Source organism: Olea europaea, unplaced genomic scaffold (assembly GCF_002742605.1).
Source record: "Olea europaea var. sylvestris unplaced genomic scaffold, O_europaea_v1 scaffold1713, whole genome shotgun sequence".
NCBI lineage: Eukaryota > Viridiplantae > Streptophyta > Magnoliopsida > Lamiales > Oleaceae > Olea > Olea europaea.
This window is the reverse complement of record NW_019234824.1, coordinates 112,442-139,168: the sequence shown is the minus strand read 5'-3', so window position 1 is coordinate 139,168 and position 26,727 is coordinate 112,442. Positions and strand designations below refer to the sequence as shown.

The 26,727-nt window shown below is 39.6% G+C and overlaps 1 protein-coding gene across 1 annotated transcript; it reads left to right on the top strand.

Annotated features, from left to right (window-relative positions):
- The first annotated feature begins 20,414 nt into the window (after positions 1–20,414).
- LOC111377741 lies at positions 20,415–26,491 on the top strand. Its single transcript, XM_023000865.1, has 5 exons — positions 20,415–20,503; positions 22,951–22,990; positions 24,109–24,167; positions 24,278–24,306; positions 25,704–26,491. The coding sequence occupies exons 1-5, from the start codon at positions 20,415–20,417 to the stop codon at positions 26,330–26,332; spliced, it is 846 nt and encodes a 281-aa protein (XP_022856633.1). The 3' UTR covers positions 26,333–26,491.
- The last annotated feature ends 236 nt before the right edge of the window (positions 26,492–26,727 follow it).

Below are 26,727 nucleotides of genomic sequence, written 5' to 3'. Positions count from 1 at the left end.
CCACACCCCTTCATGGTCTATAAATAGGACCCTTTGAGTGTCCTATTCCTCACAGTTTGATATGCAAAAACGTCTCTCATCCTCTCTTCTATCCAAAATCAAAATCATTTCATTTATTTTGATTTTCTTTCATTTCATCTGTGGAGTACATAAACCTACATTGGGTTCTTTGTACTTGTGTTTTGGAGTGCTACAAACACAAGTGTAGCCGTTGTATCTTGGGAGTCGATTGCCGAAATCCGTAGGCACCGTTGCGGGGCAAATTCGACTTAAGGACAAAGAGTCCAACTCTTGCCTCGGCTTTGTCACCATCATTATACTTATTTCGGCGTCACTATTCACAAAATTCTTCCAACATATATTGCAATTATATTTGGTGCATTAATTTGGTAATTACACTAACAATCCGAAATTGTTCGTGTGTAGTTAGTTTCATTCTAAAAAATTAACATAGTAAGAGGAGTGTCTCAGTTACTTCATAAATCCGAGACCATCCCTATGTCTAGTCGATATGAAAATTTTGTTTGTACTATGCAGCAGCTACTTTATTTTTACTAGGAGGTTAGTTCTATTATTAGAATTAATAATAAGTGGATGAGGCACAAGACTCAATGTCTTTTTTAGACTAACTGTAGCTGAAAATAGGGGGGAAGGAATTGAGAGGTCCCATGAAATAGAATATGCACATGCCAAAGTAAAGGAGGAGTTCTTGGTTGGATCAATTGGTGAAAAAGCAATAAGAGATAATTTGAACTTTGCTATCACTACTATTTATGTACATTCAAATATACAATAATAAAAATGCAATATTTTGTTTAGTCTTCAACCTATGAACTCCCTACTGCCAAGAAAATTCCATTTTGCTTGTAATAGCCTTCATTTCTTCTTCGAATGCTTATTTCTTGAGACGTGCAAAATATTTGCTCCGGGAGTGCCTTTGGGTTAGTGTTCTAGAGAGTTTCAGATTTCAAATCATTTTTCCTTTTGACACACGATGGGTAGAAGTGTTGTAGGTGCTGCATTGTTAGTGAGTTTTCTCTGTTTTTTGTTTACTGGGATTTTGGCGCACCACAAAAATAGGAAGACTCTTATCACAGCTTCATCGTCCCGAAGTTTTAAAAGTTTGAAGTCCATGGAAAGCAGAAGGCGCGCTTATCACCACAATTTCGACCTCAGTTGTGTGAGCAAGAGAAGAGTACCTAATGGACCTGATCCAATTCACAACAGGTACTTAATCATGAAGATTTGATACAAGATTTTACATTAGTTCGATCTTGTTGGCAAAGTTGGAAAAATGGGAATTCTCTAATCATGCTTGTTTAGCGGTATACACATCACATTCTTTCCATCTTTAACAAAAGCTGAGAATATTAGATGATTTACTCATATGTCTAGCTACTTAACTGAAGACACTTTCCTTGAACTTTGATTTTCCAGGGTAGCAGGAAATTCTTGATTACCTACTCGAGTTTAAGCATGACTGGATTAAGACGTTGCTGGGGACGTGTAGCAGGAAACTCTTTGATTCACTCTCTTATTGATTGAGAACAGCTTTTACATTATGTTTATAGACTAATTACTAAATTCAGGTCTTTTATGGCACTTTAAAACGGTTAAAGAAAATAGTGAATATTTGGTTTGGTGAAATTTGATGATGAAATTCTTATAGTCCTCATTTAGCAGAAATCTATGTATTCTTCTGGTCATGTTTATCTGTAATTTGCATGGAATTTTCGGGTGTTTGCATGGAAATACGCAATGGAGGGAACATTTTGTGTTAGGCATGTACATGTATACCTTTTGGTTCCCCACATAAAGCACCTTGCACGGGTTAAAGGGTTTTGCTTTCCAAAATCATTTGCCTTAAAATAATTGGCCATCTCACACTACTTTGGCTAAGCTTATTCCTGAAATTTAGGTTGCCTTGCAATTTTTTTATTCTCTCTATGTATTAAATTACACGGGATAGTAAAAAGCGATCTTGTTCAAAACTAATCTCAAGAGAAATATTTATAAGTTTAAGTGCCCATTTGATAGGGATTTTACTTTTGCTTCTACTTCTTGTAGAATGGTTTTTGAGGAAGCTATCTTAAGTCAATTTTCTTGAAATACTCTCTAACCAAACAAAGCACTTTGAGAAAATTATCTAAATAGGTCAAAAGCAGCTTCTTATCGGAAGCAGATTTTTGGAAAACTTTGGCAAATGGGCCCTAAGTTGAAAATTGTGGCCCTTGTTAAGCAAAATGCTCTCACATGGGTGCATGTTCAGTAGAATTGGCAAGAAAAATAAGTTATAATCTTGTTCATATAATTGTCGAGTGTTCAGCAGAATTAGCAAGAAAAATGAATTATAATCTTGTTTATAGAATTGTCGAGTTACGATCATTATATTGGAAAGTACTTCGATTTTCTATTCAGTCACTAATGAGAAGAATGAAATAGAATATCATTATCTATACCAATATTGCAAAATAAAGTTGTCTGGATATTCTTTCTTTGGCTTTCTTTGCTTTGATTTTGATTGCTTCAAGAAGAGAGACATGGTCCAAAGCGACTGAGATTCAAATTCTGGGTCACCTTTCTGTTCGCACGAGAGACAGAAATTAAAAAGTTTTCTCCGATTGCTTTTATTTGTAGCCTTTTATCATTGTTTTAGTTCTTTAATAAATTTCCACATAACTCAATATATAGCATCAATAATTAGCAGACATCTATGCTCTACTAGGCGTCCAGGTGGAAACCACTTCGTGCCATCCTGTAGGCATGGCCCCATGTTGAGATGGACTGTGTCTAGCCGTCATGTCCTTTTACCTGGACCTGCCAAGCAGTCAACATAAACTAGACCACCAGCCAGAATGCCTCACAGCTGAGCCCAAGTCAGGTATCACGGACTGCAAGTTTGTGCCCCAGGGTTACGCACCTTGAGGCATCCTTCTCCTCATATCCTTAGATGACAAGCCCGAAACAACTAGCACACATGCTAGTTTTGAATAGGATGCTAGATAATATCTGCATATGAATATACTACTAGTGCACTTTCCAATAATATAGATCATATGCTTAGCTATTGACGACCTTACTTTGTCGAATGACTAGATGAGCACTTTCGGTGTGTGATATACTCCTCCATTGAATCCGCTAACGCCCTCGTAATGGTAAGCGAGTTTCACAGCATTGTACATTCCTTTCATTGCAAGAATAATCATGACACCATACCATCATGGACAGGGCATCCACAAAGTGCTTCCTCGCAAATCTGCCCGCAATAACTCTGTACATATTGCCCTCGACACCAACTTTTACCATTTGCCCTTCAAGCATTAGTTCCTCGAATGGACGAAATCTGCCACATTGCTATTGCACATGTAGAAGCACCAACACAATCTCCGTCATTGTGATTTCCTCTATAACGTGCGTTCCACGAAATAAATTGATAAATTACATAGGACCATTCACACAATACTTGCCTTCATCATCCATCATCTTCAAAGCTTTTCTCATCAGTTCTGTCTGCTTGTTAACTTGATTTGTACTTTTTCACAGGACCACATGTCAACGATCTCTAGCAATCAATGTACATTTAAAGGATCCAGCTTTGATACCAATTATCACAAACCGCAAGTTTAGCAAATGAGGTTCCGCACCTCGGGACAGCATTCTCCTCATTCTTAAGTAGACAAGCCCAAAACAACTAGCACACGCGCTTGCTTATGGATAAGATGCTAGACAATATATGTATATGATGATATCATGTTGGAAAAATACAAAGGATTTTTATTAAATTGTGTATCAACAATAATTAAATAATTTGGAATATAAAAACACATACATGTTTTAGAAATTACCCTCATAGTGTGCTTTACAAAAAAATAAAAATTCATTTGATCTCCTTGATTCCACCTTCGAGTCTCATTGTTTGATCTTCTTGATTTTCCTTCAAACCTTTTGGTCTTCTCCTATGTTCTTCAAGGAAAAAAAAAAAAAGTACTGTAGGTATTTTTCTTTGAGTGTGTGCACAAGAATTTTATTTTGCATATATTAATTAAAGGGTAATTGGCACAAAACGTTTCTATCTTTTGAGTTTATTTTGGAAAACATTTATACATTTCATTTTTTGATATTTTTACCCCCAATTTTCACCTTTATTTGCGCTGAACGTCATTTTCACCATTTTTTGACGTGAAATGAATAATATACCCTTCTATTCAAACAAAATAAAAAAAGAAAAGGAAAAAAAATTGCAACTCTAGTCACAAAATTTCCACCATGTCTATTCTTGTTGTTATTCAATAGAAGCCCAAGTTACGCACCTTCAACCAAGTAATTGCTACGTTACATCACAGCAATATTTCTTCCTTTCAGTGAATTCCATAGGCTGATATTTCATGCTAGCCTTTGATAAGCACTAAAAGCTTCTCTTGTATGTAGGTTGGAAGTGTGGCACTACCTAACAAAGCAAAGGGGGTTAAGAGGGAGCGATGGGAAGCTAAAATGAAAGACAAGGCCAACGGGCCTAGAGAAAAGAAGCAGAAGCACCCCTCCGAGTGATTCCTTTTGGGCTTTAAATTCGGACCTTAATCAGATCAAGAAGATGACTACTACATCCTACCACAATGGAAGCAATCCCTCCTTCAAAAAATCCCTTAAAAACCATGTCGATTTATCAAGAATTTCGGAAAAAAAAATTGAAGAATTTGTTTGATTCTTCGATAAAGAATGAAAAAATGAACTTACAACAAGAATTAAGAAGATCACTTGGGATTAAAGTTTAGTTCACTGGTACTACGGAATGGGAATGGAGGCAAAAAGCTACAGAGGATACTGGACAAGTGTGGAGTATTTGGCCTTTGAGACATACGCAGAGGAAAGGGAATTTTTGTGAATAATAGTTGTGATAAATTTTGGTTGATTTTGCCCATAGAATTATGTTGTTTGATCGATTTGTTTATGGAAAAATGTCTGGGGGTTGATGACAATTGTTTATGGTACGAGCTCCAGTGTTTTAGGTGGCGATTGTGTGTTGGTGGTTGAGGTGGAGGCCAGCAGTAGAGAGGGGGGAAGTGATGGTTTTTTTTTTTAATTTGGATTTATTTGTACTTCTCAAAAGTTTGGGGCTAGAATTGCAATTTTTTTCCTTTCCTTTTTTTTTTTTGTTTAAATATGAGGGTATAATGGTCATTTTACGTCAAAAATTGTGAAAATGACGTTTAGTGTAAAGAAATGTGGAAATAGAGGCAAAAATGTCAAAAAAGAAATGTAGGGACATTTTTCACAATAACCTCGAAATGTAAGAATATTTTGTGCCAATTACCATTAATTAAACCCCAATAAGAACGAACGTGTCTACATATATGGATTTGAATCACAAGTCTTCCAATCCCAAAAGAACTTTATCTTTTAATTGGATAAAACTCCTCAACAAAATAGGAATCTCTTTTGTATTTATTCAAATCAAAATCTTCATATCTAAATGTCACATGCTGGGCACCTTCAAGATACATTCCGGTTTAATTAATTTATATTTTTACAGTTAATAATAAAATTATAACTCTTATAATTTATTCCTGTTCTTATTTTGAAGCCACTGAAGGGACCAATTGGACCAAATTAAATCAACCTCCAATAAATTAATCTTGACCCGGTCAACTCTTGATCGGTCTAGATAATTTATTGATCAAGTTATGTTCTATTAAAAGAACGTGATTGCACTCTTAATTTAATTGAAATTACTGAAACTACAATAATTACACCCTTTGACAAATTCCTCTTACGTATTACCCCCGTTCATTAGAAAATCTCTTGAGGTTATAATTGTGCCTATTAAATAGTTTACGGATTCCATATCGTGAATATATCTTCTCCAATTATCCCACTTTAAATCCCAAGGAATCGAGATATTTATTAGCAATTCAATCTCACTCATTGATAGCTAAAAAAACTTCAAGTTAATAATCAAAGTTCATTACTCACTCAAGATTAAGGTACTACGTAAAATAATCAAGCAAAATTAAATTCAAGTGGTCAATTCCATAAATTAATTTCACGGGTCCTATCCAATACATTCCAAAATGTACAGTCAATTTTATTTCTAAGGTCAAGATCAATTTTGAATAAAATTGGGACAATCTTATCAAAATAAAATGTTCGTCTTTATTTACCGATTGTGGACAATAAACTTTAAATCGAATTATAAATCAAAATTTTCCGTATTTAACAACTTAAACACTTGATTTATAATATCAAGTCGATCCATGAACAAAATGCAAGCTCAAATTAATACAAATAATTTATTGAAAAAACAAATTATTATTTTTATTTTAAAATGTTGTGAGTATAAATAAATTTACTTGAAGGACTAAAATTAAACTAACACATCATCTGTACACTTTTCAGTAATATAATTCATCTGCCGAACGACTTTATGTTGCCAAATGAAAAAAATGAGAATTCTCGATATGCGACACCAGGTCACGTGTATGATGTTGACCTCGAAAATTGGTCCTTCCATGTGACCAACTAAGAGCTACTCCACGTATTCCTCTCTGCGCACAATCAGCGAATGGTCAGACGCACACGGCCGGGACCAATGAGGGTGGCGGCGACCGTACACATTCCGACGGTCTAATCAGGTTTAAGTGGTCGGAACAATACCCAGGGGCTGTGCAAATTAATGATAAGGGGGAGGAGAAAATAAATAAGCTTGCTATGGAGTGCTATGTAGTAAGAATTTCATCACCTTTGCCTCTTGCCAAACCTTGGGTATTTATAGGTGGTATAAGCCGTTGGATGTGGGACACATGTATACATCTGACGGTATGAGGCGTCCGCTCATAGGCGTCAATCAGCCGCGTCTGTAGAGTGGGCAGACAGTTGGTTTCTTTTGTGTTGAATTGACATAAAGTTGATAAGTTACATCAACTAGCCTCATGGAGACGTCAAATCAATTTAAACCTTAGGTGCAGGAAGGATCTTGGCACAAATCTCTTTCTGAAATTGGCGGCGGATCTTCTAACCGGGGTCCACTTGGCCTCGACCTCGGGGGCGAGGTGCTTCGATCAGGTCAGTACTACTAGGTTGCAGGCATTGCTGATATCACTTCGAAAACACTTCGGACGGGTCTTTATCAGGTCGGAATATATGGTGGTGTGCGTTCCGAGGCGTATCAGATCGGAGCGTAACAGTGGTTTCCCAAGTCCAGGTATGAATATTTATATCATGGGTGGACTTGCTTTCCTAACCGAACCGCGACTCGTAGGAGTTTGGGGGGTTGATCTTTTGCAGTAATCAAGGTTATGATCCTAGGCAGATGTGCCAAAGTTTCATTGCTGTGCGTAGCGTCCAAGGCGGTAACCCACATGTGACTTCGCGTTAGGTGCGTCCAAACTTCGTAAAATTGAGTGAAGAGCTCATCTGCTACCGGTGTGCTGACCCACAGGGTTGACGCGTTGGGAGATAGTTAAAACTTTGTAAAGCATAGGAGGGAACGCAACATCTGAGGCGATGAACCACAGAGGGCTTCGCGTTAGGTGCGTCCAAGTTTTGTAAAGTTGAGTGAGGAGCTCATCTGCCACCAATGCGCTGACCCACAGGGCCGACGTGTTGGGAGATAGCTAAAACTTTGTAAAGCATGGGAGGGAACGCAGCATCCGAGGCGATGACCCACAGGGGGCTTTACGTCAGGTGCGTCCCAGCTTTGTAAAGTTGAGTGAGGAACTCATCTGCCACCGGTGCGCTGACCCACAGGGCCGACGCGTTGGGAGATAGCTAAAACTTTGTAAAGCGTGGAAGGGAACGCAGCATCCGAGGCGATGACCCACAGGGTGCTTCGCGTCAGGTGCGTCCAAGCTTTGTAAAGTTGAGTGAGGAGTTCGATCCGAGGCGATTCAAACGTCAAATGATTTGACAACTGTTGCGTGTTTCCAAGGTGACAGTTGGGTGCTATGCCCATTCTTCTAAAAGGCTGCTGAGCTACTTATTATTATTGACGGCTGGTTGTAACCGAGGTGACGCGTTTTAAGCAAGCGTGAATGTCACAGCGACATTTTGGGTGTAGATCAAATCTGGCGTTTCATTTCAACGGCCTAGATTGAAGATGTGATGAACGGCTTAGATTGATCGCATTTGAATTCGATGGTGGAGATCGGATTTGTCTTTCTATAAAAGGAGAACTCTGAGGTTTTCTCAGGTTTTCCACCTTTGCGAAACAAACAATATACTTTGCTCTCAAGTCATTGGTGATTTTCGACGTTTTCTAAGCAATTCCGGTGAGAAAATTGAACTTCCGGCGACCTTACACCATTTTCGGCTAGGAAAACCTTCAAACTCGTAAGTTTCAGTACCTTTTAGGGCTTTTAAATTTTGAAAAAATGGCCTCGGAGGGGAGTTCTGGTTCAGGGAAGGGGTTAGAACTAGTGAGGATGGACGAGCCCATTGTGGCGACCTTCTTAGAAATAGCCGAGGCAATAATAAGGGGGGAAAATATATGGAAGCTACCGGATAGCCCAACAGATACTTCTGTGCATTGGGGGGCATCAGACTACCCATCCAACTTAAGAGAGGCAGACCTGGGGAGACTTAGGACAGAGTATAGGATCCCTGATAGCATAGATTTGATCTTCCCCGGGCTGAAAGAGAGAGTCTGCTACCCTAGGTCGGGCCGTGTGGCCATTAGCGAGGCGATCCTTAGGGCCGGACTTAGGCTGCGAATTCACCCATTCTTTAGGATGGTGCTTAGATCCTATGGGCTAGCCTTGACGCAGCTCAATCCGAACTCCTGGAGCCAAATGGTGGGCTCCTGGATGTTGTGGAAAGAGGCGTCATTAGGGGTGGAGATGCCCCTCTCCATCTTCCAGACCCTTTATATACCTAAGGTAACTGTCGGGGGAGGGGGGGATGGGGGAATAAGACTCGGGGATGGTATTACCTTACTTCATGGGGTTTCCACACTTCATTCGTACTCGATCTGCCGAGCTCCATCAAAGAATGGAAGAGCTCGTAGTGCTGGGCCGCAGGGCGATGGGACACGATGGAGGGGGACCCCCTGGCGCCTCTTACGATCCCGACGAAGTACTCAACACTTAGTGAGTATAGTAGTTATTTTTCCTTATATTTCTCTTCGGTTCGAATTGTGCCTAACATTTACATTTCCTTTGTAGGTGCTCTTCCTCGGTGCGAGCTGTCATCCGAGGACTTTGAAACCATTTGCATCATTTATTAGTTGCCTCAAAAGAAGAGGTCTTACCATAGGCTGATCTGAAAGAACATCCACTTCATTACTTACAATCTGATGGCATCCTAAGGTAACTGGACCGAAGTCTTTGCTTTTTATTCCGAACTCTCAACAATTATCCTAGTTCCTTATTTACTCTTTGCAGACAACTTTAATAAAAAGATGCTGGTGCGCCCCGACTTTAAGACCATCCAGAAGATGATGGCAGAGGCACGAGCGTTGAAGGCCTCCTCCTCCTCGTACAAAAAGAAAATGGAGGATTTGGTGAAAGCTAGTAAGAGGCTTCAGCCTCTGATAGAGAAGGAGCTACCAGAGGACCTGGAGGCTGACCTTCGGAGGAAGGGCAAGAAGATTGCTGCCCCTCCAAAATGCCCAGCTGTGGTGAGGCCACCCCCTACTCTGAGGCAGACCACAATTCCCACCGGGGTGGCCATTCCGGAGAAGAGGCCCACCCCAACTGATCCTGCCACTGCCCCGACCACAACACCCCTCGCTGTCGTGCCAATTGATCAAGTGCCGGGGCAGTAGAAGAGGAAGAGGCCCCGTCCCTCTAAGGAGGTCGACTTTTTGGACACAAACCTGGAGGAGCCCGTAAGGGAAGTGTTGGAGGCTCTTCTTCCAAAAACAGCTGCGGTGGCGGTGGTCTACAGCAAATACTGGACGAAGGAGTGGATGGACCACACCACTTCCTGCACAGCTGAGGATTTGGTGGCTGCGAATAGAGCCTGCGTGGCTTGGGCCCTGAGTACAAGCATCCAGCTTGAGGGCTTGGTGAAGGATCTGAACTCCAAGAGGGAGGACCTCGCCAAGCGCCTTGAGGAGGCGATGCACTACGGGGATGCTGTGCGAGCGACCCAGGCCAAGGCCATGCAGGCGGAGGAGGGGAAGAAGGAAGCTGAGGCCCAGCTAACTGCCACCAAAGCAGAAGTGGAGCGGCTGAAGAAAGAGTTGTACGAGGTGGAGTGCCAAGTGGCTGCTGTGACTCGACAGTTTGATCACGCCAATGAGCACCACAAGTTCACCACTGAGGCTCTGGAGGCCTCCAACAAAGAGAAGGCGGAGCTGAGGCAGAAGACAGAGGCTCAGTCAGAGGAGATTACCTCTTTGAAGGAGGAGTTGAAGCCTGTAGGGGAGGTGGCAGTCCAGAACTTCATCGACCACTTTGTAGACCATCCCCTATATGACGACTTCGCCAATTTTTGGGCCTCATGGAGTGCCCAAAGCTTATTGGGTCGACTGAAGGAGATGCGCCCCACTTTGGACATCTCCTCATTGGAGGCAGAGTTCGGGAGGCCAACTGAAGGTCGGCCTGATAGGCTTGCCCAGGAAGCTTCGGAGGCGGCCGATGTAGAAGTCCCTCCAGCAGAGTAGGGCTACCTTTTGTAATGGCTTCGGCCTCCTTGGACTTAAATTTATTCAATGAAATGAAATTTTTGCTAAGTATTTGTGCTTCTGCTTTTTTATCTTTTCTATCTGTTCATACTTGTATGAATGACAAGCGTCAGACTAATTGCCTCGTAACAGTAACCAGTTAATAACTGCGGACCGGACCACTCAATCACTTAAGCGAGTATGAAGCGACTCTTAATGCTAACCTGTTAACAATTTGAGATCGGACCACTTAAGTTAATATGAAGCGGACCACTTAAGCAAACATGAAGAGCCCCTTAACGTTAATTAGCTAATAATTGAAGATCGGATCGCTTAAATGATCCTATTGAAGGACTGAGGAAACTATTTACTAATTGATGTGGCTTGGAACTGAAGCTTCATTACTTAAGATAAATTACACCACCCTTTACCAAGGTAATTCCAGCACTTAGGGAATTTAAAACTGAGATCAGATCAGAACAATCGATTCATTATAACATATTGAGATCGGATCAGAACAAAGTCTCATCATTGATAGTACTTCCTCAAGTGTTCGATGTTCCACTGATGAGGCAGCGCCTTTCCTGCCATATCTTCGATTTCGAAGGTACCGGGTTGGGATTCCCTGCGGATGCGGTAAGGGCCTTTCCAATTTGGGCCAAACACTCCTGACCCGGTTGGTTTTGAAGATTGGAAGACTCTTTTGAAGACGAGGTCGCCCAGGCGAAAAGTTTTGTTTTTGACCTTGGAGTTGTAATAGCGGGTCATCTTTCGATGATACTTTGCCAAGTTCACTTGGGAGGTATCTCTCCTTTCCTCAATGAGGTGTAGTTTGCTTATTCGAGCCTCGTCGTTGTTGATCTCATTGAAATGTATCCGTCAATGTGATGGGACCCCGACTTCGATCGGACTCATAGCCTCAGCTCCGTAGGTCATTGAAAATGGTGTTTCACCGGTTGCAGTCCGGCAAGAAGTCCTGATAGCCCAGAGGACGTGGGGGAGTTCGTCAACCCAGGCCCCCTTTGAGGTATCAAGTTTCCTTTTCAAGGTGTGTTTGATAGTCTTGTTCACTGCTTCAACTTGCCCATTCGCTTGGGGGTGATGAGGTGTTGAGAAGTTCTTTTTTATGCCCAGTTCGTTGCATAAGTCCCGCATCTTCCTGTTGTCGAACTGCCTTCCATTATCAGACACTAAGGAGTGGGAAATGCCGAATCTACAAAAGATGTTTTTCCAGACGAATTTGGTAGTATTGGCCTCGGTAATCCTGGCAAGGGGTTCAGCCTCGACCCACTTAGTGAAGTAGTCAATGGCGATAATGGCGAAAGTTGCACTTCCTCTCCCTTTTGGGAGTGGACCAATGAAGTCAATGCCCCACTTGGCGAACGACCAAGGGCTGGTTACTATGGAGAGACTTTGAGCATGCTCTCTTTGTATGTTCGAGAAGCGCTGACACTTGTCACATTTCTGGACAAACTGGCAAGCATCCCTTTTTAGGGTCAGCCAGAAGTAGCCTTGACGGAGAACCTTGTGTGCCAGAGCCGTTCCTCCAGAGTGATTTCCATAGATTCCTTCATGGATTTTCCTGAGTATGTATGTGGCCTCTTCACCTCCTACACATCGAAGAAGTGGTGAGGCGAAGCCTCTCTTGTAAAAGGTATCTTCTTGCAGGACGAAGTGTGCAGCCCTTCTTCTTAACTTCCTCGCCTCGCCTCTAGAAGCAGACAGTGTTTGCTCCTTCAGGTAGGCGATGATGGGCTGCATCCATAATGGGGTGCCTTCTATCCACAGTATCTCTTCACCTTTGGAGGTGGAGGGCTTTGATAAGTGCTCAAAGGGACGACGTTTAGCATCTCTGAATCCATACTGCTGGCCAATTTTGAAAGGGCGTCTGCATGTGCATTCTCTAGACGGGGGACTTGAGTTAGTTCGAACCTCTCAAAATGAGGAATTATGTCCAGAACCACCTTCAAGTACGCAATCATGCTACCATCTTTGGCTGCGAAGTTTCCTTTGACCTGATTTAATATAAGCTGAGAGTCACTGCTCGCCAGGAGCCTCCTGACCCGCATCTCCTTAACGAGTCTAAGACCTGCCAGAAGAGCCTCATATTCAGCAGCGTTGTTTGAGGCTTTGAAGCCGAACCTCACTGCACAATTTAGCTTGTGGCCTTCCAGGCTTTCCAATACAATCCCTACCCCTGTGCCAGCCTCTCCTGAGGACCCATCTACGAATAGTTTCCATGTGGGAGGCTCGATTGGTTCCATTATCGTCTCCATTTTTGGGGTTTTAGCAAACTCAACCATAAAATCAGCAAGGGCTTGACCCTTGATGGCGTGTCGAGGTCAAAACGTTAGATCGACCTCACTGAGCTCGATTGCCCATTTTAGCAGGCGTCCTGATGTGTCTGTTTTTTGCATCACCTGCTTTAGTGGGAAGTTGGTGAGAACTTGTATTGAGTGGGCTTGGAAGTATAGCCTCAGTTTTCTTGAGGTTGTGATAAGGGCGAGTGTCAGTTTCTCCATGTCTGGGTAGCCTGTTTCAGCTGGGAGAAGTACCTTGCTGATGTAGTACACTGACAATTGGCTCTCATTTTCTTCTCTGATTAGGACTGCGCTGACCGTCACGTCCGAAACCGCTAGGTACAGCAGTAGAGACTCATCCGGTTGAGGTTTTGACAAGAGGGGCGCCTCTCCAAGGTGCTTTTTCAGGGCCTTGAAGGCTTCTTCACACTCCGAAGTCCATTGGAATTTCTTTCCTTGTTTCAGCACATTGAAGAAAGGTAAGCTTTTATCTGTGGCTTTTGAGATGAAGCGACTGAGTGTGGCTATCCGACCGTTGAGACTTTAGACCTCCTTCGGTTTCTGAGGTGACCTCATTTCTTGTAAGGCCATTACTTTCACTGGATTTGCCTTAATTCCTCTCTGATTGACAATATACCCCAAGAACTGGCCCGATGCCACTCCAAAGGTGCACTTGAAGGGATTCAATTTCATATTATACTTTCTAAGTATCTGAAAAGTTTGTTCGAGGTGACTCATGTGTTCGGCTGGCTGGAGGCTTTTCACCAGCATGTCGTCAACGTAGACCTCCATGGTTTTGCTAATGAGTTCGGCAAACATCATGTCGACCAACCTCTGATATGTAGCTCCGGCATTCTTCAATCCGAAGGGCATGACTTTGTAGCAATATAGACCTCTGTCCGTAATTAACGATGTAGCTTCCTCATCAGGTCGGAACATGGATATCTGGTTATACCCTGAGTATGCATCCATGAAACTCAGTAGTTCATGTCCAGTAGTAGAATCCACTAGTTGATCTATTCTTGGAAGTGGGAAGCTGTCTTTGGGGCACACCTTATTTAAGTTCGTGAAGTCCACGCATACCCTCCACTTTCCTCTGGACTTTTTCACCAAGAGCGGGTTGGATTTCCACCTTGGATAGATGGCCTCTTATGAAACCACTGCGGCTAAATTTGTTTACTTCATCTTTCAGTGCCTCGTACCTTTTCGAATTGAGGGCACGCCTCTTCTGTCTATGGGGGGCATAGGAGGGGTTGATGTTAAGGTGATGACAACTGATCCTAGGATCTATTCCCACCATATCTTCATGTTTCCATGCGAAGACATCCAGGTTCCCTTTCAGGAAGCTTATCATCTCTGCTTTTGCTTCAGGGGACAACGACTTTCCTATAAGCAAGACCTGACTGGGGTCTTCTGGGTTGACAGTGAAAGTCTCCAATTCTTCCATTGGGGTCGCATTTAGTTCAGAATCAATTATTCTGGGATCTAACTCATCAAGAGGGTGTCCTTATTCAGGGAACTCTTTCATGTCGATGTCTCCCTCTTCTTCAGAGGTATGCCCTTGTTCAGGGGCGTCGAGCATTTTCACGTCCGTACTGACTTCAGCGGGTACCTCAGTTAGGATTACATTAACAGTTCTTGGCTCAGACTTTTGCAGCGAGTTTAAGTAGCATGCCCTGGAGCCCATCTGATCGCCTTGGACCGTAGCAATCCCATGTTCGATTGGAAATTTCATGCACAATTAGTGGATGGACGTGACAGCCCAAAGATCTTTCAGAGCAGGTCTGCCCAATAGTCTATGATAAGCCGATCTGTGATCTACCACCAAAAATTCCATGAAGTGCTGGGCCACTAGGGGTGCCGAACCCATTTCGACAGGCAGGGTGATCCGCACTGATGGGTTGATGCTGTCCCCAGTGAATTAGAATAGTGGGTTGGTCATGGGGATCAACCCATGTTCAATTTGTATTTTGTCAAAAGTGGAGCCGAACAATATGTTCATGGAACTGCTATTGTCAACGAGCATGCGTTTTAATCCGTTTCTAGCTACTACGGCTCTTACAACCAATGCATCACAATGGGGGTGGTGAACCCCTTTTGAGTCTTCCTGGGAGAAGGTGATTGGGGTCATCCTATCTGCTGCTTGCGATTCGTTGATAATGTAAGTGATCATTGGGGGGTCCTTTACTTCCCTTGTGTAATTTTTCTGGACATTCCTGGTATTGCCACTGACGTGGGGTCCCCCAATGATAGTATCGATTTCCCTGATGACCTGGCTTTCAGAAAATTGGGATTGGTTTCCCGGTCTTGATCGACCTCGATCCCTTGATTTTCTTCTCCAAGACGATTGTTCCCTGTGATCTCTCCCCCCTCCTTGGGGAGGCGGATCTACGAGGGTATTCGTTCCTACTGGAAGGGTGCGGGTTGCTTCGATTAGGGCGTCGATTGGCGTCTCAGCACTTACTAGTATCATGTCCATAGAGTTGATGGAACGTACAAAACCTTGCCCCTTCCAAGGGTCTGTTTGACCTCTTCTTCTTCTTCTTCTAGTTATCAGCTCTTCCAGATAGTCCCGCTTCGGTAGGAGCATTATCATATGCCAACACCGGTACTGCATTCAATGTGGCGAAAGCTAGGGTCTGTCTGGATGTGGGAGCTATTGTATGACTTGCTCGGGTCCATTGCTAAGTAACAAGGTGTGCTGCGGGTCCTTGACCTACCTGCCTCTGAGGAAGAGGGAGTCCCTACGCGGCACAGTTGTGATGATCAATCATTTCTTCACTAACAATTTTCACTCTCATCATTTTCACCAGCTCGTCATATGTGGAGGGATTCTTGCTGCGGACGTCCCTCCAGAACAAAGTGTTCATGTTGAGCCCACCTTTCAGGGGATGAAAGGGTTTCTCTGTCAGTGACCTGTTCGCAGTAGGTGATTTTGTCTGTAAACCTGGTGAGATAACTTTTCAGCATCTCCCCAGGGGCCTGCCTCATATCTTGTAGGCGTTGCACCGGTGCCTCTCCTTCTCTGCGTGAGAGGTACTGGTTCAAAAATGCTTTCTTCAAATCTGGCCAACTTCTGATGCCTATGGGAGGAAGCCTACTGTACCATACCTCGGCGGCCCCACCCAGCGTTAAATGGAAGGCTCTATATTTTAAAGCAAGCGAGGCTCCCCTTAGGCTCATCTGTGTCATGTACTTGGTGAGGTGCTTCTCCGAGTCCCCCTTTCCTTCATACTTGGGGATCTTAGGGGCATGGAATTTGCTGGCATTGGGAACCTTCGGATCTCTCTTAAGAAAGGGAGGCTATCATCATCATTGTCAATTTCATAAGATCAACAGGATCCATCTGACCCTTCATCATCTTGGATGTTCTGGGAAGGTGGAGGTGCTTCTCCTCGACTTCCCCAATCGACTAGGTTTCTCATATCTCTCCTATTTCTAGGAGGAAGGGAAGCATATTCTTGTTCGTGATCTGGACGAACTGATTATCTTGCTGGGCGGACCCTATTGCTAGGACCTTTCCCTATCCAGTCGAAGATGCTTACCGACTTCTGTTCTTCATGTTCTTGAGGGAAATGACCTCCAAGCGTGGTTCTGATAGCTGGCTCCCTTGCACATAAGATGTGGCTTCGACGTTTATCTTTCTTTCGAGGGAACGTTCTGTGTGCCGACTCATGTGGCCTTGGGAGTGAGATACAGGGGCTTCCCGCACCGGATAAGATCCTTGGGGCATTTGATAGCCCTGATGACCCTGGGCTTGCATGAGGAGTTCATGCATTGCCATATTCTGAGCCGCGATGTCTCTCATACCTGTAGCTATCTGAGTCATTCCTTCAGTGAGTATGGCTGTTCTTCCACTTTGGCAATGCCGGTGATATGGTCTCTGATGAGTAACATTGTTATGGAGTACCTCTTCTTCAGAGGCCTCTCTCATGGGGTTGTCGTCTTCATGGCTGTAGCTCATCATATCTCTTTTTTCAAGGGTGGTGAGAACTTGAATTGTAACTCGACTTTGTTCTTTTTCAAGAACGTCCCCTTTTCAGGGTTAGTCGCTAATTTTTTGGTAACTTCTCTGATGGAGAATGCAAAACTTTGAATGGGAAGTGCTTCCCACAGACGGCACCAATCTGTTGACCTCGAAAATTGGTCCTTCCACGTGGCCAACCGAGAGCTACTCCAAGTATTCCTCCCTACGCACAATTAGCGAATGGTCAGATGCACACAGCCAGGACCAGTGAGGGTGGTGGTGGCCGTATACACTCTGACGGTCAAGTCAGGTTTAAGTGGTCGGAACAGTACCCAGGGGCTGTGCAAATCAATGATAAGGAGGAGGAGAAAATGTATAAGCTTGCTATGGAGTGCTATGTAGTAAGAGTTTCATCACCTTTGCCTCTATCAACTAGCCTCATGGAGACGCCAAATCAATTTAAACCTTAGGTGCAGGAAGGATCTTGGCACAAATCTCTTTTTGAAATTGGCGGCGGATCTTCTAACCTGGGTCCACTTGGCCTCGGCCTCGCGGGCGAGGTGCTTCGGTCAGGTCAGTACTACTAGGTTGCAGGCATTGCTGATATCACTTTGGAAACACTTCGGACGGGTCTTTATCAGGTCAGGATATATGGTGGTGCGAGTTCCGGGGTGTATCAGATCGGAGCGTAACATATGCCATTACGCTACCAACAAGTGAAGCACATAGGCAGGTGAATTTTTATTGAAATGATTCCTCGTTTTGACAAGTAAAATTATGTCTTCAAATAGAGAAATTTTATAAACCACTGTTGTTGAACATTTGTCATATTATCCAATATTGATTATTCAACCTAGATTAAAATAAATTAAACAAACTACTAATCAAAATAAATCAAACATTTCGTTACACTGTATGATTGGATTAGATGTACCTCGTACATTTTGTTCAAATATTGAATCACGATAATTACACCACCATCGTAGACATAACCCTATCAACATTGAAAAGAGCGCCTCAGCAACCCTGGCCGAGATAATAATGGCCAAACTCTACTCATTCCAAATCTTCCATTGCAAACAGGGGTGGAGCTATGAAGGGTCCAATGCGGGCATATGCCCATACTACACTTTGGCTCATTTCCTTTCAGACTTCAATTTTGGGTGCCCACAAATTGGAAGGCAAAAACTCGTAAATGCGATTAAATCATCAACATTGAAGAATCTTGCCATGTCATCGATGCTTAACATAAGTTGAACACCGGTGCTTAGTAGATCTATAAATTCAAATGGAGTGTGAGAGAAATTGGTTGTCGTTTGCAGAGAATTGATAGAGTGAGAAGAGAAATAGAGAAGTGGATTGAGTGTTGTGATAGAGAGAGATTGAACTTATAGGTTTCAGCAAAGTGGAGTGAGTGTTGTAGATAGTGAGGTGGCGTGTATTGGTGTTTGATGAGAGAGAGTGCGTTTGTAACAAAATATTAAACAAATTTTCATCAATTAAATTGTTTCTTTAATATTTAAATTTAATAATTTGATATTAGAGAGTAGCAATCATAGACGAATATTTGAGCTTTTGGGGTTCGTGTACAAAGGGAAATTCTAAAGCTTCTATAAAGTTCATTTGATTACAAAGAGGTAAATTAAATCACGAAAGAAAACCTAAAAGTTGTAGACGTAATGAAAAAGTTCAATAACCAAAAATTATACAATGCGACAAATTTACATAGAGTTTTATCTCCAAGGACAAGACCTACAAGAAGTAGTTGACGGAAGTGACACGATACCACTAGACAAAATCATGGCTTTATAAAATTAGATAATCAAAGTGAGCACGGCTATATTTGTCATAAAGACAATAATCGAGAAAGAATTGTTTGAGCATGTAAAGGATACGAACACATAAAAAATTTTGCCCGCACTGAATAATAATCCTAGCTCTTCTCCTAGCTGCAAAGCCCACTATTCCCGCTTATATTAAGCACCAGTGACCCATACTTAAACAGGGGCACCCTCCCTAATAAATCATTATTAGCAACCGAAAGCTTTTTCATCCTCTCTAATTCGAAAACTTGTCCGAGATATTCCCAGACAATTAATTGTCATCTAAGATCAAGTTGTTTAGATACATGTAGTTTGCAAGACCAACGGGGATTCCATCTATCAAATCATTGCAGGATAGATCTAGAGTGACTAAATAAGGCAGCCAAGTGCAAATTTGAGGTAGGATGGAACCAAACAGACGGTTACGTAGAGATCAAGGTCTGAAGGTTGAGGCAGTACTATATAGAGTCAGGGATTTTTCCGGTGAGGCTGAAGTCTCCAAGCTCCATGCTTAAGAGTCGGGATTCATTACTATTCCAGCATGTAAGCCAGACAAAGTTACAAAGGAACCCATCCGAAGTATTTGAGAAGCTCTATGAACTAAGCTTCCCCTCTGGGTCAGTTAACGAATTGTTCACCCCTTTCAAGCATCTAACATCGTCGTTAGAGTATACCCAGTTGGAAAATAGCAGGAAAGCTAAGAGAGTAGTGTATCTGTTGAGAAGAGGAGGGATCATCATCACAGGTGAATCCAGGACTTCGACTCAATTAGAACGGCTGTTGATCATTGGCCGTTGACTGTCGATAGTCAACAGCCGTATAGCGATATTGTTTATTAATATTAAATAAAATAATATTAAAAATTCTTCCATCTATATGTAAACACACTAAAACATAAAAATCTTATATTTATATCATATTATATTTCAATACAATCCTAAATAATATAAATTACATAATACATAAAACTTCTTTGTGTTATCAATGCTTAACAAATCGTTTGATTGACTAAAAATAGTTGAGAGATTAGATACAACACTACAAGAACTAGATTGAGATTCAGTTGAAAAAATCATTCCATAATTAGTATGAGAATTAAACGTTAATCAAAGATTAAATGTAATTAAAATTAATTTTAAAAAATAATTAAAGTTTCAATTTTCAATTCTCAACACCAATTCATCACAAATTATAAATTTCCCAATTTCTCATTTTCAATTTTCATAAATCACATATTCACATTTCACGATACTTAAATTAATTTTTAATATCACAATTCATGGTAGACAAATTTTCAAATAAATTAAAACTCAATATTCATAAATCATATCTTATAAATTATTAAAGCATAAAATATTTGGAACGACAAAAACCAACAAAAAAAAAAAATAGTCATTGACTCTCCTAGAATCTTAACATATATTGTTTTGTTAAATTTAGATTCAAAATTCAACAATTGTCATGATAGTTAAGCACTTAAGCTTCCAATCATCCAAATTAGAAGTTATAGGTTTGAATCCTTTCCTTAGGAAATTAATTTTGGTAAATATTTTAGAAATAAAAACTTTGCACAATGAAATGGACGGGAAGGAATCGAACCCAATACTTGGAATATAAAAATGCAAGCTCTAACCAACTGCGCCAATGAGGGGTTTGAAAATAAAATGAACTATCAATCATATAACTTAAAATTTTTATCTATTATCAACAAAAAAAATTTCTCTATGACGAATCTAGCTAGGGCGGCCGCCCTAGCTGGCCAACCCTTAAATCCGCCGCTAATCATCATTGATGACTGGAGATGGAAAGGAAGGTAGAAATTGAATTCCAAGTCCTTTCACATGCAAGTGGATGTGGTACTATTTGCGCCATATTTTATTTGGGTGGGACCCATCCCATTGTGAGTAACCTATACAAAATCTGGTAGAATAACTTTATCATTTTTTAATGGATTGTGCTATTCTACTGGGATGGGGATTCACAGAACCTCCAACTACTACTCACATGCAAATGGGTGTGGTATTATTTGTGACATTTTTTAATTGGGTGTGATCCATGACACTGTGAGTAACTTGTACAAAATCTGGTAGAATTGCTTTACCCTTTTTGATAGCATGTCACAGTTGAACATGGACATCGTTGAAATATCTCTCCAGTCAACTGCTAAACGTTATTTTTGATTAGTTGGCACATTTGAAGAAACAAACCTAGGACAACTTGCTGGAAATTGCTTATTATAAGTTGGTTTTGACCAATTTTGATCAAGTATTTGAGCAGTTCTAATTAGTTGAATTCGAGAGTACTTTAGCCAAACGTGTTTTACTTTGTGAGCAGATTGTTGCCCTATATTTACTTGCTTGAAATCAACTTTGAGTAAATGAGAAACTAAGGTCAAAAGAGAGTTGGTTAAAACTTTAAAAATGGAATTAGATGAATGGTGGAAAATTGGAAAAGTCCCAACTCACATTGGAAATGAAGGAACATTGAGCAAAGGGGGTGAGCATTTTAATCGGAACCGAATTTTCCAAGGTAGTGTTTGATTGCACATCAATTTCATGGAAAATGGAATTGCAATTCTATCTTTTCATTTTTTTGGTGTTTGATTGGCAAAAAATTCCATGAAATTCATTTTCCACCTTTTGATGCCTCATAGACATTTTTCTTCTTTTTGAGGAAAATGAATTCTCACCTTCCTTGGATCACTGTAGCAATTTTTTTTCCTTTTTTTTTTTTTTTTTTTTTTTTTTGGCAATGGAAATAAATTCTAAGAATTATTGTACACAAATATTTTCCTTTAATTGACAATTTTCATGTAAAACAAAGACAAACGAACACAAAAGATAGATAATTTTCTTGAATTTTTTTTTTTTAGCAATGGAAACAAATTTCATCCCTAATACTAATAAAAGCTATCCCTTTAATTGATAATTTTCATGTAAAATAAAGTCAAACGAACACCAAAAAATATTTTTATTTCAACATTTTCCACTTGGAAAATTATACCAATAAAAAACAATAATTTACTATTCCCAGGAAAACAATTTCTAGACAATTCAATTCATTATAATTCGTTTTTAATTCAATTCAATTTCACCTTTACAATCAAATGGACCCTAACTTGAAACTGAACCAAAACTGGATAAATGTTCACCATAACATAACGATACTACTAAAAAACCAAAAAGAGGATAAGAGAAATATATTTTCAAGGTCCTTATTTGAAATTATTCGATTGCTCCCCCTGTTTAAGCTCATCACGTCAAAGTCAATATGAGAAATATAAAATTATCGGAAACTTAAAAACTAAAAATTATAAATCGCAAATGCAGTTCAAGATTTAAATGACTAGAGATTTAGAAAAACTTAATTACATTTTTCTTTTCAATTATATCATTTCTATTATTTAAGGTCAGATTTATAATTGTACGATGAATTTCGTGTATTAAAATGCAGAAATCGTTACAAATAGTATTTTGATAAAAATACAAGTGATATTAACCTTTTTATAATTGCAAAATTGTAAAAATCCTCTGATTAATAATTTGAATATTTGAAGACGAGAGATCACGTAGCTTGAATCCTAGCCTTCGAGGATTTGTTGATACTCAACTTGTCCAGCACTTGAGTTTTGGGGATTGGACTTATGCTTGAATTTGATTTGATTTTAAAAAGATTTGACCTTCCCGAACTTGGTGTGAATATGTTTGATTTGAAGAAGATTTTGATTTTCTTGGGATTCACTGAATTTAGGTTTGAGAAGATTTCTTCTCCTTCTCTGTCTTTAAAATTTTTTCAGCACTTCATGATCGCATTCTCTGCTTTCACTTCTTCTTTTATTTCTTTTCTGCCAATCTATTCTCATGGAACATTGGACTTATTTATAGGAGATTAATTAAAATGAATAATTGAGTAATTATGATTTTCTTTGTTTGTTTATTTATTTATTTAAAAGGTGAGATAGGGTTTTGGGTTTTATGGACTTTAGCAGACTTCAAATTTAATTGGGCCAACTATTTAAATCAACCCAATTCATTTTATTTTTTTATGTCTACAATAATTTGAGAAATGCTTTAACTATATATTTATCTAGTCCATAGTTAAAATAGACAATATTTCGATCAAGTGTCGAGTAAGTGTTGGTCGCAAGATTCTGGTACTTGATAAGTAAGTTTTTACACACTTATTCAAGCCACAAAAAATGACTATTTCCTGATAAATATAGTGAAATATGAATTAATTCTATTAAATCTTGTTTTGTAGGACTGTGTTGATGGATGTGATGGAATTCAAGAGAAAAGATGTAAAAAAATGGCCAAAATGAAAGAAAAATAAGGTTTAGGGACTCAAGTGCAAATAACCAAAAGTTGATCCAAAAGGCTAATTGAGGACACAAACGTGATGATAGAAGGATGAAAATGATGATGAAGAACCAAGATGGAAAAATGAAAGTTTAGGGACCAAAATGTAAATAAGTCAAAAGATGATCCAAAGGGAGAATCGAGGAATTGGACAAACCAAGCGCTAATTCAATGCTATTTTGGATTGATGGAAAGAGGAGAATCAATAAAAGAGGTCACAATAGGAGTAAATCAATTTTAGGAACTAAAGTGACACAATTTGGAAATTTACACTACTATTCAACCGCATAGTAGTAAACTTCATGCAGTTGCATACACTGCGGCAGGAAAATGAAAGGGCATTTTTGGCTAAGCTATGCGATCGCATAGCTACAATCCGGGGCGTGAATTATGCAGCTTCATGTTTTCGTTAAAACTCTTATAAAACCTCGTTGCGACACGATATATAAACCCTGAAATCATCAAAGGAGAAATTGCCCGGGGAAGAAAAATTATCATGTAATTTGTAATTTTCTTCATGCTATGCTAAAAATTCATGTATTAAGAGATTGATGAACCTCGTGATGTAATTTTTTTATTTCTACTTTTGCAGGTTTGAAATCAAAACGCGTTTCTTGAATTTCGAATGATTTATATGCAATCAATTGCTTCAATAATTATGTGAATGTAATTATATGAATGTAGTGACTTATTTCATGCATTCGAGAAAAGGTGAATGAGTTCGACAGGGTATAAATCATTTTAAGGTCCGATAAGAAATATAGATATACCGTTGTGCTTTGTGTGAATCTTTAAGTGCTTAAAAAATCACATACATTTTTATATATTTGCACCCATCATATAGATATAGGTCGGTGGTATATGGGAATATGTTCAACTTTACTCAAGAGAGATTATTGGATACATTTAAGAGTATTGATTCTTCAAAATATCAACGTGTCGTCAATTTGTGAAACTAGGGTTAGAATTGCACATTACTTGGGGATTTCATATTTGCATATTGGGTTAAAATTAGGGCTAATTCTAGTTATTACAAATCTCGTGTAATAATTTGATTTAGGTTATAGCTGAGTTAGATAGAATTAAACTATTGAATCTCCGTGGAACAACATTTGAACTGTAATTTTCCACTTTATTATTTGTTGCGAACCGTACACTTGCTGAATCAAATCGAAAGAATAATTTTGTGAACAAGTTTATGAGATCACTAAGTGGGCCTTGTGTGTAAGGATAGCCCATGGCGTAAACAGAACCAATGGTAAAGGACATGATTGGGCTTGTATCTAATAGAGCTTTAAACTTTAGCATATCCCAAAGAGTAACACTATTTATCTCCGCTGATAATAATCACCATATGACATGATATCAAATGATAATATCAGCAAATTAATTCTGTTTCTATACATTTAAATGATCTTATCATTTCGTGGTACTTTATATGTTACATAAATGAGTAATATTCTCTAATAGATATAAATAAAATTATTTTATCCTAAAATTTCATTCTAGTTTCACTAGATGAGGTTGTGACACTCGGCAATCATTTTGATGGAATGGTCGGGTTGCCCAAGTTATTGTAAAGATTAGTAAAATATTTTTTCAATATATTTTTAGGAATCATATTTAACTTTTTTTTTTTTTGCAATTTCAGTACAACTAATTAAATTTTAACTGTCTTACCTTAAAAGGTAAAAAATAAAAAATAAGAAAATTACATAACTATATTTATTTTTATTTTTTCCCCCCTCAAACCTTCATTATGAAACTGGAAACAAAGTGAGTCCATACCTTTATGATAAGCAATTGAGCATTTGGACATGTAGGGTCAGCTAGTCACTGTGTGACGGTAAGGACCTATTGGCGTGCTTTGCACCCGCATTCATCTCTCCCGGCAAAACGCTGCTACCTTTATGTTGGAATTATTGTATTTTTTTCACATTTGCTCTTTCGAAGTTATTGTTCTTTTAGTTATTCCATCGACACATTTTATACAACTCGAGACATCTCTTCTTCATAGTAAATAAAGAAGATGTCAATACAATTTTTGACACTCGAATACATGGCATCTTCGATTTTATAATGAAGAGTTGATGTGTTAACGTGTCAATAATGTATTTATGAGACGGTCAAAGGGACAACGATTCTGAGACAGCATATATGATATCACTTGCCAAAATGAGAAAGGACCCCAATACCTTGAAGGAAAGAATTAAAAGTTACCTTATGCAGTTGGTGGTTTGGATTTATTATTATTATTTATTTATTTATTTATTTATTTTGTCCCAAAACAGAATTTGCATTAAATTACAATGCCATGAACTTTTGCTGAAATAAAATTAAGAATATAATCGATCTAGTTACAATATATTGAAGAATTAGAAGCAAAAGAAGAAACTACGCGAATTATTTTATTCTCATTTTCTGTATATAAAATTTTTTATATTTAAATATTCCTATAAACAAATGGAGGAGACCCCCAACACCCTTCATATGTAATTTTACTTCCATTAATGTAAAAGGAAAATGATGCAAAAGAATATACCAAATTAAAGCCGGTGCACGCCTAAAGCACAAGGCATGCACAAAACCCAACATTAGCAAACAGTTCTTAAGTTGAAGCAATCATAAGGTAGTCCACTGATGCTCCTCCTTCAGAATCAACATGTCTTCTTGTCCCAATCCCACCTCCGATCCCTTCATTTCAAATCCATATTTCCCCTACCCAATTGCTTCATGACTCTATAAAATGGCCTGATTATCAGTTCTTGAGAGTTAACAGCAAAGTTTTAATGGCAGAAAATAAGAACAGAGAAGGAGAACTAAAACCAGTCTGGTTTGCAGCGGGAATGGCAGCATTCATGGCGTGCCTCGAACGGTTTTATTTCTACACACATTGGCGGGTGTGGGTTTTTTTAGCTCTCAATCTCTTGCTTTTGGCCATTCTTTTTACCTCTACAATGCAAACCCAACTGCCATCTAATAATCAAGTTGACAATTGTGTTGACGCATACGAGGAAGAGAAGAAGAAGAAGAGAAGCAAAAATTGCAGACATAATTTGGAGTCAGCCAACAATTACTTGCCTAAGAGTGAAGGCTTATGTGTGAAAATTGCAGCAGAATATGAAGAAGATGACGAATATGGGAAAGAAGGTAGTTTTGAGCTTTCAAAGGAGGAATTGAATGAGAGAGCTGAGGCTTTTATTAAAATGTTTAGACAGCAATATTTAGTTTCTGATGCTAAGAGTAAACTCTTACATATGAATTCGAAAAATGTCTACATCTAGGTTTAGGCAGCATAATTCAATATTTTTGGTCTAGCAGATCTACAAGTCAAATTTGTTACCTAGTCAATTTAATTGAATTTTGGTATGTTTAATTCAATATGATAATCTAGCTATTATATGATTGCTTAGTACTTGTACGTTTCACGAAATGTATGAATAAAAAGCTATTTTTATCGTTTATATTGGAAAACTCTGAAATTTGCGTACCAAATAACGAATTCTTAATTCTTAGTTTGAGAGTTGTTGATGAGACAGCGGATATAGATTGAGCCACTCGATCAGGTCTCGAGATATTCCGCAATTTTTACAGGGCCGGTCTGTCAAAAAATACGAGGTTCTCACTACAAAAATGTTAAGAAGTGGGCATGTGATTTTCTGGTAGGCCCCAAAGCAAG